This window comes from Mizuhopecten yessoensis, unplaced genomic scaffold, assembly GCF_002113885.1.
Source record: "Mizuhopecten yessoensis strain PY_sf001 unplaced genomic scaffold, ASM211388v2 scaffold10991, whole genome shotgun sequence".
NCBI lineage: Eukaryota > Metazoa > Mollusca > Bivalvia > Pectinida > Pectinidae > Mizuhopecten > Mizuhopecten yessoensis.
This window is the reverse complement of record NW_018408824.1, coordinates 595,415-608,742: the sequence shown is the minus strand read 5'-3', so window position 1 is coordinate 608,742 and position 13,328 is coordinate 595,415. Positions and strand designations below refer to the sequence as shown.

Below are 13,328 nucleotides of genomic sequence, written 5' to 3'. Positions count from 1 at the left end.
GTTGATTTCGTTAAAGAGTTTCTCATCTTCTCAATATTACCGCACATTTCAGGCTTTAAAGCTTTATTTCGATGTGGGGTAAAGAGGTTCCAGCAAAGGGCCATTAAGTTTCAGTTCAACTTTATAATCATTCTGAGAAAACTATCCTGCCTTTATTAAGTAACAAGACTAAGACACAGTGACACTTATCTGAAGTGCCAGTAAGGACAGTTACATACTCTCTGAAGGGAACTCTCTCCAGCTCCCAATTGTAACGATAAAATCTTTTTCACGAAACAGAGTTTCAATTTATCTTTGACAAATTTTATGCATTTACAGCAACCAATTTTCCAAAAATCGCTTTTCCTCACTTATAAGGAATTTTTAAATTCACCCTGGAAGAAAACACAATAAGAACGACACACGATGGTCCCAGCGGGGACTTGGAATTGCATGGCGTCGCCTTTCGTACAAAATTCGTTAGTCAGTATTGGTTTGCTCCCTCTGGCACACCACGGAGTGATCAATAGCGACACGTATTGTAAGCGTGGGAAGGCGCTGACTAGTCGTACAGTTCGCTATATTTCTATTCTGTTTCATTAGTAAACGCAATCCTGTTTCGTTAGGTGAAAAACTAATTTTCAATTCACCAGACTGAAAAAACGAATGAAGCTATTGCTGCAGAACAATCTGTTTTAATCTGGAACATATTTTTCATATGAACGATTTTCTGTAAACGTATATATATGATTAGGTGTGAGACGATATATTATCTACGTTCTATTAAATTGATGAAATAAATCCTATATATTAAACACTAAATGTCAGCGTGTATTTGTCCAATTTCACCGCTTCAGAATAAATCCCATCTACACAACTACCGATAAATAATTGCACAAGCAGACCTATTCATAAATAACGTGCACAATATATATTTTCACAGATAACTATCTGCTGTGAAAGGAGGGGCTGGTTGTGTTTGTACAGTGAGGAAATCCAATTACGACTGGGTCATGTTTCTAGTCCGAGCAGTCCGCCATTGTTTGTCGGGGTGAGGAGGCCTAATGACGCGCCTCACTGGTCTTGTCGCTTGGACACCAGGTCATGGATCATCGGAGCCGGCCAGCGTTACTGAAAAGTGTTGCTTACGTGTGGGTCATCCTCAGATCCATAGGTAAGTACTGTCATTACCTACCTCACACAGGTTCATGTTATTCGGGTATACATTATTTATTTCAGTTATTTTATATGTTTGGTATGGTTGTATTTGTATTATAAATGTAATTCAGACGAAAATGACACAGGCAAGTCATTGAAACACAAGCACACGTGGAGTTTCATGTTGTTCCCGTTCGTTTGTAAATATTCACTTGCAGAAATAAACTAGTTCTGTCATATTTATGATTTAAAGTTTAAAATTACGTCTACTTCAATATGACACGAGAGCCCAACGTTTAGTTACGTGAATAATAATACGTAGCTTACACGAATTATTATACATAATCAACTACATGTTATCAGTTTACACCTACTTTATTTTAACTTAAAGTATCTCGGAGATTTAGTTCACACGTACAGTATTATAACTTAAAGTATCTCGGAGATTTAGTTCACACGTACAGTATTATAACATAAAGTCTCTCGGAGATTAAGTTTTCACGTAGTATAAAATAAGTGTATCGGAGATTATAAGAAATCGTCAAGAGAATAGATATTTAACATGTATTAACATATGTAGTCACGTGACTAGTTATTTCAGTCATTTTTACACATTGTCACGAGACTAGTAACTTGCCGCGTATTTTTAAATATTGTTACATGACTAGTTAGTTTATATATATAATTATCACTAGAGTCACTTGAAAAGTAGCTATTTACTTACGGTTACAAATAGTCACGTGACCTTTAGGCATATCATGACACACAGGTATGTGGCAAATTATTTTTTCTCTGAAAATTACATATAGCCACGTGACGTGTTCGCTTTCACGTATTGTATCTCATTGGCACGTGACTTATTATTTTTCTTTTAATTTTACAGATAATCGTGTGTTTTGGTATATTACACTTATAAAATGTATTTACATATAGTCACGTGAGTAGTTATTTTCATGTGTTCCAACATACTTTGTTGAATTATACAGGTATCACCATACAGATATGTCAGTATCTTTGTTTTTAACCCACACGTACTCGGCGAAGCAGCGTTAGGTTATGGTAAAGTCTACGTTAAACTTACCCGTACACAATTTTATATAAGCGTGTTTTTGTAAAATTTCGAAACGGCCAGAACACCGATGATCTGGAAAATTCGTATATTCACTAAAAAACTCGAATAAGTAAGGTTTGACTTTGCGAAAGATGAGAGAGGGTGCTCATCAGTCTGCAAGCTTTTATTATTTTTCTTTTAGTGAACTGTTGGACTCTATCATTTGGTTGATAAAAACGATATTTTAACAAGTATTATCAAATAATAGCAGCTGTGTTGCTAAGCGTGACGGCATTTAAATTTGGCATCGAAGCAATTCTTCTAATTCCTATGTAGTTTTTGACACCGTTACATTTCCGTCGTTGTAGGCACACAATGTATTTTATAAAACGTGACAAAATTATATCTGCTATCTTTCATTCCTATTGCCGATCATGTAATTGAAAACAATATGTTAATTATGAAAACATAGTAATGCAATTGAAATGTACTTAAGATGATTGAATATTGTATATACAAATGATTAAAAGAAAAAACACATGCACAAACAAACAAACAGTTATGCTGTTTGTAACTTTGACGTCTATAGTATACAATGTTATAGTTATGCTGTGGGTAACTTTGACGTCTATAGTATACACTGTAATAGTTATTCTGTGTGTAACTTTGACCTCTATAGTATACACTGTAATAGTTATGCTGTGTGTAACTTTGATGTCTATAGTATACACTGTAATAGTTATGATGTGTGTAACTTTGACGTCTATAGTATACACTGTAATAGTTATGATGTGTAACTTTGACGTCTATAGTATACACTGTAATAGTTATTCTGTGTGTAACTTTGACCTCTATAGTATACACTGTAATAGTTATGCTGTTTGTAACTTTGACGGCTATAGTATACACTGTAATAGTTATGCTGTGTGTACCTTTGACGTCTATAGTATACACTGTAATAGTTATTCTGTGTGTAACTTTGACCTCTATAGTATACACTGTAATAGTTATGCTGTTTGTAACTTTGACGTCTATAGTATTCAATGTTATAGTTATGCTGTGTGTAACTTTGACGTCTATAGGATACACTGTAATAGTTATGCTGTGTGTAACTTTGCCCTCTATAGTATACACTGTAATAGTTATGCTGTGTGTACCTTTGACGTCTATAGTATACACTGTAATAGTTATGATGTGTGTAACTTTGACGTCTATAGTATACACTGTACTACTTATGATGTGTAACGTTGACGTCTATAGTATACACTGTAATAGTTATGCTGTTTGTAACTTTGACGTCTATAGTATACAATGTTATAGTTATGCTGTGTGTAACTTTGACGTCTATAGGATACACTGTAATAGTTATGCTGTGTGTAACTTTGCCCTCTATAGTATACACTGTAATAGTTATGCTGTTTGTAACTTTGACGGCTATAGTATACACTGTAATAGTTATGCTGTGTGTAGCTTTGACGTCTATAGTATACACTGTAATAGTTATGCTTTGTGTAACTTTGAGGTCTATAGTATACACTGTAATAGTTATGCTGTGTGTAGCTTTGACGTCTATAGTATACACTGTAATAGTTATGATGTGTAACTTTGACGTCTATAGTATACACTGTAATAGTTATGCTTTGTGTAACTTTGACGTCTATAGTATACACTGTAATAGTTATGCTGTGTGTAACTTTGACCTCTATAGTATACACTGTAATAGTTATGCTGTGTGTAACTTTGCACGTCTATAGTATACAATGTAATAGTTATGATAGGATGATTGTTACCTCTGTAGTAAAGTGTTATAATTAACACACACTGGTTTTCACAGTGATATCTACGGTATACAGGGATTCATCTGACGTTGTTATTACGATGGATGTTATTCTCAGAACTTTTATCAGCTTTCTAGCTCACCATGCGTAAGGGGATTGATTATAGACAAAATAGCGCACGGCTCGTGAACAGGCCGCATGGCTTTATAACGGAGTTCAATATCATGTACGCCTCTAAGGATAGCAAACGAGACTCACTTGATGGTTGTGGCATAGTTTTGATTAGGATTGCTTATTGTAAATTTTATAGGAAGATAGAAGTTGCTACGTTTTATACTTTGTTGGCATTCTGTATTTTACCTCCGAATTAATGACCATATACCGTTTATGTTTTAAATAGGTGCTATTTCGTAAATTGACTGTTTAATGTCACAATGTGTTGTCATTTGCTGGAGGACTATCGATCCCCTAAGTAGGCGGAACCTTGGAGCTGTAATTTATCCAGGCATGGTTTAGATTGAAAACGATTTAAATTGAAATGTTTTAATGTGTTTTATAGACATTTCTCAGCTTTTTCTATTTTCTACATATATGTTGGAACTTTAGATACGGATTTCCTGTCGTTTCAACCTTGAGTACCACTGCCTTGTCCTAAATGGACGTAATGGTTACATGCTGCAGTACAAATGTTAACTTTATTTTTACAGTAATATACTGCAGTACAAGTGTTAACTTTATTTTTACAGCAATCTACTGCAGTACAAATGTTAACTTTATTTTTACAGTAATATACTGCGGTACAAATGTTAACTTTATTTTTACAGCAATATACTACAGTACATATGTTAACTTTATTTTTACAGCAATATACTGTATTACAAATGTAAACATTATTTTTACAGTAATATACTGCAGTACAAATGTTAACTTTATTTTTACAGCAATATACTGTAGTACAAATGTAAACTTTATTTTTACAGTAATATACTGCAGTATAAATGTTTACTTTATTTTTACAGTAATATACTACAGTACATATGTTAACTTTATTTTTACAGCAATATACTGTAGTACAAATGTAAACATTATTTTTACAGTAATATACTGCAGTATAAATGTTAACTATATTTTTACAGTAATATACTACAGTACATATGTTAACTTTATTTTTACAGTAATATACTGCAGTACAAATGTAAACTTTATTTTTACAGCAATATACTGCAGTACATATGTTAACTTTATTTTTACAGCAATATACTGTAGTACATATGTTAACTTTATTTTTACAGCAATATACTGCAGTACAAATGTTAACTTTGATTGTATTCTGTATACTAGGTTTTTGTTTTTGTTTTTTAAAGTGTTGCCTTACTTACCAATCGATTGGTAGACAACGGTAAACAATAAATACTCCTTACTGATGTTTTATTTACTATGAGTTAGATGAGATTCACAGTGTTGTTACACAACTGTATAAACTGATGCTGTTATTGGTATTATTAGAAAAAATATATTACTTAATGTCATCTAAAACACGAATAGTGTTGCAATCACGTGACGAGCCATGCTAAATGGTGTCTTTTCGAGAATAAAAGAAATACACATCAGTTAATTCCACGATTGCCTTTTATAAGTATAATAAAAAGAGTTTAATCAATGTCCTTACTGATTAAAAGGTCAAATATTTGTTACATGTGTCATACCTATTAACGCTCGATTCATATCACTAAAAAAAATTCCATCTCTTTGTTCTGTTTTATGACTCACCTTGTTGTTTAAGAATGCTCTGGAATACGTTCTTTCTAGTTCACGGAGAGTTATCATTGTCCTCATATCTCCTGCTCCGTCTTAGGATAAGATGTAATTTTGTATTATCGTGAAAAAGAAATACAAATCGTTGTTTTAATTTCCCTTGGCATTTTCTCCCAATCTGTACATAATTCAAAAAGACAGAACTCACTTTGTCGCTGAGAGTACGTCTAGACGACCCATATCACACAGGTAATGCCTCAAAGGTTTTGTTCTATCTTCTCGAGTGATTGGAAGGTTTATCATATTCATGATCTAACATGAAATACACTCTATTTTCTCACATGTCATGGTTGTAAACAATCACGCTGAAACAAGAAGGTCGGCATAAGTTTTGTCTATTAGGGATTGTCTGAATATATTTCATTTCACACGAACTGCTGAAAAATAGACGTAAAACCATAAAAACATTTTCACACATAAATAAACTATATATGGCTTCGTAGATCACCATTTTTTACGTAAGATAGGATTTCTTACGAAATGCTTCCTAGTGACAATTCATTTCGTCTAGGAAAGTAATAAAAGCTTAAAATTCTAAAACCTGGTATGTGAATTGAATGAAGAATAGAAATATTATGTAAACTGTTAAATCTTGAATGTAAAGGTTAACAATATATTGATTTCGATTTATATTTCTTATTCGTAATTTACAAAACAAACTAATTATTCATGGATTAAATTTTAGATTGATTTGCTCACAAGGCTTACATATCTGCAAGCAATTTTCAAAACACGTTCAATCTTGAAATTTAATATAAATGATGTTTTGTTAGGGCTCAACGTTCTCACAACGGCAAAGGTCATATACAGACAGTGCATGTCACGAACATCTACTCACATGGAGATTGACACCATTTGACATTGTTTTTGTTTGTCCTGAACGTAAAAATGAGAATTAAACGTATTTCATTACTGTGACGTGATTTGCATATGATATGGAGCATAATATGTCATTAAAGTTGCACGAGGTTAACGTGTAATACGATACAAACCACTATGTCATTAAGATTTTCATTTTCATTCATAGTAACGAAAATTTCTATAAACCACATTGATTTCAATCTTGCAAATTGCTATGTGGCATTAGTCTGGAAATCCCATCACTTTGAACGTTTCATAAATTGTAATTCCAATCGGTTTAAAAAATATCTGCTACATGTATATGCCAAAACAATATTGATATACATCATTGACCTACATATTGTACATATCCCATATTAACAAATACTGCTTTCTCTCTCATATCAAATAAAACAATGACATGCATTTTTATTGTTATTGATGTAACGTTATTTACAAACTTATCGTTAGTAATAGCCTTAGGTATGGTATGTAGATATGTAAATATATACATTACATGTAAACCCCGCTATTACTCCAATTAGCCAATTACTAACGATCACATGCATCAATCATTTGATATGCGACGTCCTACGTACCTTATCTGTCTACTTTATCCAATGTAGAAACTGCGGGAACGGAAATGATGAGAAATCAATCAAACGAAACCAAAGTAATTGGCCATGTGGTTTTGATCCTTTCATCACGATAAATCATTTATATAATCCGGAACACCAGCGTCACGGTCCATTGAGCTGAATAAACGGGTAGTGACCAATAAATGGAGGCGATTAAATGGCTAGTCACCCTTCCGAATCGGGAACTATTACACAATTCATGGTCAGCCATATACAAAGATTAATAAAAGTCCCAATACGTAGATGTTATGCCGGTTCTTTGTACCATTGACAGTGGTATGATCCAATAAATATTGATCAATTAAATACCAGTTAACGTATGTTCCAGCACTGTGCCTGGCTGTAATAAGAATAGGAAACAAACAACCCAACGAGTACTGTTACAATACGATTGAAATAACTAGATGTCCGTTGTTCTTGATAACAAAATGAAAATTACCCAGAAAAAATTATGCAGATCGTGAAATACTTGTACATGTAATATCAATACGAGTTTTAAGCGATACATGTTGAGTAATATAATTACACTTTATCTAAGTCAAGGTTCCTTTAACATCTCGTGATTACAAGTTTTTATGTAATACTACTGTTGTATAGGTCCGAGGCGAAGGTTTTAGAACCAGTACGGAATTTGCACCGTCTATCTTAAACGCATCCCTCCTTTGCGGTACGTACCATCGTCTGCAGTTAATGAAATCACTTTAAATAGCAGACTTGTTTGTTGTATTATATATAATAAATCCGTCTACGGCAATATGTATGTGGCAGTAACAAAGAAAATTTGAGGATGATTAACGATAAAAAACCCGATGTCGTCAATATGGTAGACGGTCATGTGTGTCGCTAGACCAATCTAAGTCTATAGGTGGATAAAGAGTTTGAAAAATGATAAACTTGTTTTTGAAGTTCACATTTTCTTATGTATGATTGGTTATCAAAATAGCTTTGATTTCATTTATTGACATTCATAAATCAGAAATCTTTAGTATGGGTTTTTAAAATCCTTAATTTAATACCCGTTCTATAAATTGATTCATGCTTTGACACATAGTAAAAAGCGTCACTACGAGTCCGGTACATTTTTCTAATGCTTTCCTTTGGAAATTTCAGTGAAATTGTTCTATAGGGAGTACTGACATGCGCAGCATGCTAAATGTCCTTTAGCATTCATTATCTTGTTTAATATAAAAACCACGTCGCCCGAAGTTTTAACAAATTACTCCAGTGGAATTGGTTCCATAAAATGTGTGCGTTTGTAGATGTACGCTCCAGTTTATGTTAAGGAAATTGATCACTGTGGTATTAAATTGAAAAAGAGCCTAATTTTGCAAAATAGAATGGGTACACCATCTCCGTGTCTCTGTGCCAGAGTATTACATCGCAGAAAACCGGACATCTAATATACAAATGCTTGTAAGGATAATCAATATTCTTTGTCCTTTCCCCCAAATTTACTTTATTTTATTTATTTATATCTTTCTCTTGTTCTCATTTATATATTTTTTCGCAATTCGATGTTTTCCTCACAATACATGTATTTGTACCTGTTTTGTCTGGTTAATTAATGTTCAATTAGAAATATATCATGTAAAACGATTTTAACCAATCAGAGTTGCCGAACTAAAATAACAGTGCAACACAAAGTTTTGCCCAAGTAAGAAAATATGTGTAGTGTATATTGCATTAAGCATACTCAGTTGAATAGCAGACTGAATGATAACAGCATTATGCCGGATTATCTCTCTCGGAGCAATCACGTTTCTAAGGTTTCTGAAGTATTATATTGATAGGACAAATCATAACGTGATTGCAATTTAAGAAAGCAATTAAAATGATACGTATTTGCATTGAGATTTCATAAAGATGAACACATTCATTTTCTTAAATTTAAATAATGGCATTCGTAAAAGATAGGTTATGGAAACTGTTAGACAATCTATCTAAACGATTCTCGAATCCTTTGTAGAGCACGATGCCTTCCGTCAATTCCAGGACAGGATGTAGGTCAACAACAATCAAAGACACGTATCCTTAAATTAGCGAAAGACCTATCATAACATATCTAGCTACGAAGTATATTCTTACACAGTGTTTCTAGTAAGTATTGCTCCATACTTCGTAATACTTGTTTAAAAGGACAAATCTGTCCAGAAAATCGAGATTTTAAGATTAGGCCGAATCTACAAAATATCAAAGTAATGTCCAGTGCTCATAGTTAGACACGGTTGAGTTACAAAACAAGGATTAGGCGCACTAACGTGGATAATAAGATCATTGTGGCAAACAAAACACATGTCCATAGTCCATCAACTTATATGTTTGGAAACCTTGTATTATATTTGTTTCGACATCTATCACGGAAAGCCGTCCCTTCGTTCCTGCTGTAAGTGGTTTTCGGGGGGAGCGGCTGGAGTGAGGAGAGCCGGTAGCCTCCATTAATTTTAAAGTCTGGAGGGTTTATAAAATCGATCTAATTAATAAATTACTTATTATTTAGAGTCAGGACATCGTTGATAGTATCTCAATGTAAAATTAAATAAGTTGGGTAGGTTTGTGTTATCAGTCCTGATAATTTTAGACAGCCTGCCTACCTTGCAGTATAAAAATGCAGCGCTGTGACCATTGTTCCAATAATATAGATACATATTTTAAATAAAAAGAAATTTAAGCACCATTTTATCCTTTAGGAAAAATACAAAAAAACACCAAAATATTGAAATGCTAACAAAGTCATAATTTGAAATCAAACTTGTTAAAACTAGGGGAAAAAGTGAACGTTTTATATCGTTAAAGGTACAAAAAACAGATATTTAGGAAGAGTTCATCGACGACACCCACCATGCAAATTTAGAAAAAAATCCAAGTGATGTCGCGTCCTCACACCGACAACTCTTCAATGAGCATAATAAAAAACATCGACCTTCGTACCACAGTAAAGAAATAGCATATTTCTCTATGTGATCACGATGGCGACCACACAACGTGTCCGTCCTCCTTATCAACCTTCATCGTGTAAACTTTGTGTTTTAGGTGTGTCTGTTACATGTAGCAGTCGACATCTCCCACGTAAGTCATGATATTCGATACCGGATCAACTATGACATGTAAACACCGTAGGAAGGGGAAGCAGGGGTTTTACTATCAAGAAAGGGAAAATTCACGACAGGAAAGCCATAATCGTCCGTTCTATCGTAAAATTTAGTTGTAAGCCGTCTCAGTTAGTCATGTTGTAAGTAAAGATAGAGAAAAGCAGCTGCAAAAGAGGAGTCTGTTTTGTCCTTAATATAAACCGCAGGTGGTTTGAATATAAAATTAAAGGACCTGGGAAGGTTTTTGTTACCAGTCCTGATAAATGCATCACTAAATTCAGGCTCATATGAGATCAAAATAAATCGACCGGAAGAGGGCTACATATTGTTCCCAAGGGAATGCCTACAGTCTGCTGGGAAATCTTGCCACTGAATTCAACAAAGATATTGTGGAAACACTAAAATATTTCATTTTCACCTTTAATTTGCTTATATTTGATATTTTACAACCACATCTTTATATCGTCGTTCGCATTTCTGGGAAAGGAAAGCTCTCATAATTACAGACATAAATACTTTATTTGGTGTTGACATTCGGGTCAAGAAATAAACTTGTGCTTTGTTTTTAATGAAGATTTAAAATGAGCTTAAACATGAATTTAAATGTTGCACAATAAGATGGCATATCAAACATAGATACTCTACAGTATTGAGAATCTCCTACATGCAGTCAGAGATATTTTAGCAAGTTCAGTTGTTCTGCGTTATGCTCATCCAAGGCATAAGACGCTTTTTGTGAAGAAATAAGCTTTCTAAAAAACCGGAAAGCATCCCGAATGTTTCTTTGCCATAACATTGCGACGACATTGTTTCCGTAAAAGTTTGTGTTCGAGCCTTTGGCTAAACATATTGTGAAAAATGTCGTGACCCGACATTAACACTTCAGAATTATGACACACCATTTAATTTGATGTTTTAAGGATAAAATACGGACCGACATGCATTTATTTATCATATATGATGGCGTGTGACACAGTACCGTTGAAACAATATTCCAAAATGCGCAACTGTGTCTATGTGAATATGTTTAAGCATGCGCGCCTGAGCATGCAACATTAAAACAATGTATATCGATGTTTTTATGTCATCTCTTATGTCATGTTAAAACAATAGATGTTTTTGCATTCCGACATTTCATTTGATCCGAGCTCCACAGAATATTCTGTTCAATGTTGTACAGGCATAAGAAAATGCATCTTTACCAAGACTACCAGAACCAATTTATAACTGTCTCTGATCCTGTTTTTCATCTAAATACAATAGATCAAGTTGTATAAAAATACATTCCTCTAATGTTATCGACGGTGTGTACATTTTTGTTTAAGTTCACCTTCGATATTTTTTTTTTAAAGAACTACCCGTGCTACGCCAATAAAGCAAACATAACTAATTAGTGAATAACAGACATATTTCGTTTGCAGTTCAATTTACTTTACTGTACTTAAAACGACGAAGTCAGTTTTATAGTCTCGGTGATACTTCAACATTTCTGCTGAGGAGTTTATGATCCGGTGAGCTTCCGAATGACCTCTGTGATACTTTCCTCTGTTGAATTATTCTTTCATCAGCATATAATTTAGTCGTCGAAATGTCTTCTGTACTGTTCCGATGCAGACGATTACTGGCCGTTGTGTTTCTCCAATACCTTAGGTTTGGCTAGTGCCCACACACCAATCATTTAGTGCTTGGTCACCTTATGAACTGTGCACTGTGCCTCTCGACTGCATCACCTACATCAATGACAAACGCCGTGGTTCGCCCTGTAAAGCGGGAACAGTCATTGATGTGAATACAATTTACACAGTTACCTAAATGGATTGAAAAAGACCAAGAGTACATGATCCCCGTCTAAGACGTTTAACATAGTAATTTGGGCTAAAATCTTCGGCTACACCACCTAATGAAAACTAATTATAAACCTGATCTACTGATCTATTAACGTTTGGATAAACATTATAATACTATAAAGATAAATGCTTCATTTATATTATACCTGCAAATCGCAGATTGCGTTAACAATAAGGCAGCGTTATCTAATTATCTTTCTTTAACGCTATCAATGCATTTTTATGCATCTGTATGATGAAATATTTATCAGAGGCAAGATTACTGTTTCCCAAACAGTATGAAAGTTTTTCGTGTTGCAATGTTTTTTGCGAAGGATGTGATTTTCGCTGTATAATATCATAAAAAGTTAAGAAGATAAATAAATCGTCAGTCGCGATATTCACGGCTTGCGCAAAACATAATTTCTCTTCTATATATATGCATATGTGTCGAATGTAACGGGCTGATTTACAGCAATGGGTTTCTAGAGATACATGCTCAAAAATATAGGCAAGTTTTATGTTCGCCATCATGATCCTATCTATATATGATATTGATATTTTTCCTTATCAGCGACCCTTCACATTTCGTCGTCACCTTCCCGGTGCTCTCTTTGAAACCGTGACATTACTTAGAATTTACCTTGATTGACACACGTGTCGTCGATGAAGCAGGACACACCTATCGGAACTCCTGGTCTTATTCCTTTGTTACTCGTCTTATGTTTTCGGTGTTGTCCCCAGGTGAACTTAGTTAACGCGATGTTATTTCTTGTTAGAAATTATGCGGAATTGTCTCGATGTTGCCTTGTTCATATCATGCATAACCATTTTCATTGATTCTATGAAATGTCAACTCACATTTAGTCAATAAGTACATCTATGTAATATATTTATCTAGATTATAGAAAATTGTTTGTGCTGATTTTATGAAGGTTGAGTAAAATCGACATTGGGCCAGTTTTAGTAAATAATAGTCGTTCTTTTTATTTCACAATGAATACCTGATCGTCTTTTTATTGTAACTAAAGATTTCTTTTTAGTGTATTTATTAAGAAAACCTAAGGATTTGTTTTGAAAACCCTCCTCATCAGATTTGTGTATCTGTGTATCTGAATTGTGATACCACTACGTTACTCACGCCGAAATACGAT

General features: G+C 33.9%; 1 protein-coding gene across 1 annotated transcript in view; it reads left to right on the top strand.

Annotated features, from left to right (window-relative positions):
- The first annotated feature begins 950 nt into the window (after positions 1-950).
- LOC110464473 (neuronal acetylcholine receptor subunit alpha-10-like) overlaps positions 951-13,328 on the top strand; it is a 90,145-nt gene continuing 77,767 nt past the window's right edge. The window contains exon 1 of the mRNA XM_021519710.1: positions 951-1,153. Coding sequence (XP_021375385.1) covers positions 1,084-1,153 — 70 coding nt within the window. The 5' untranslated portion in view covers positions 951-1,083. The remainder of the gene's footprint in view (positions 1,154-13,328) is intronic.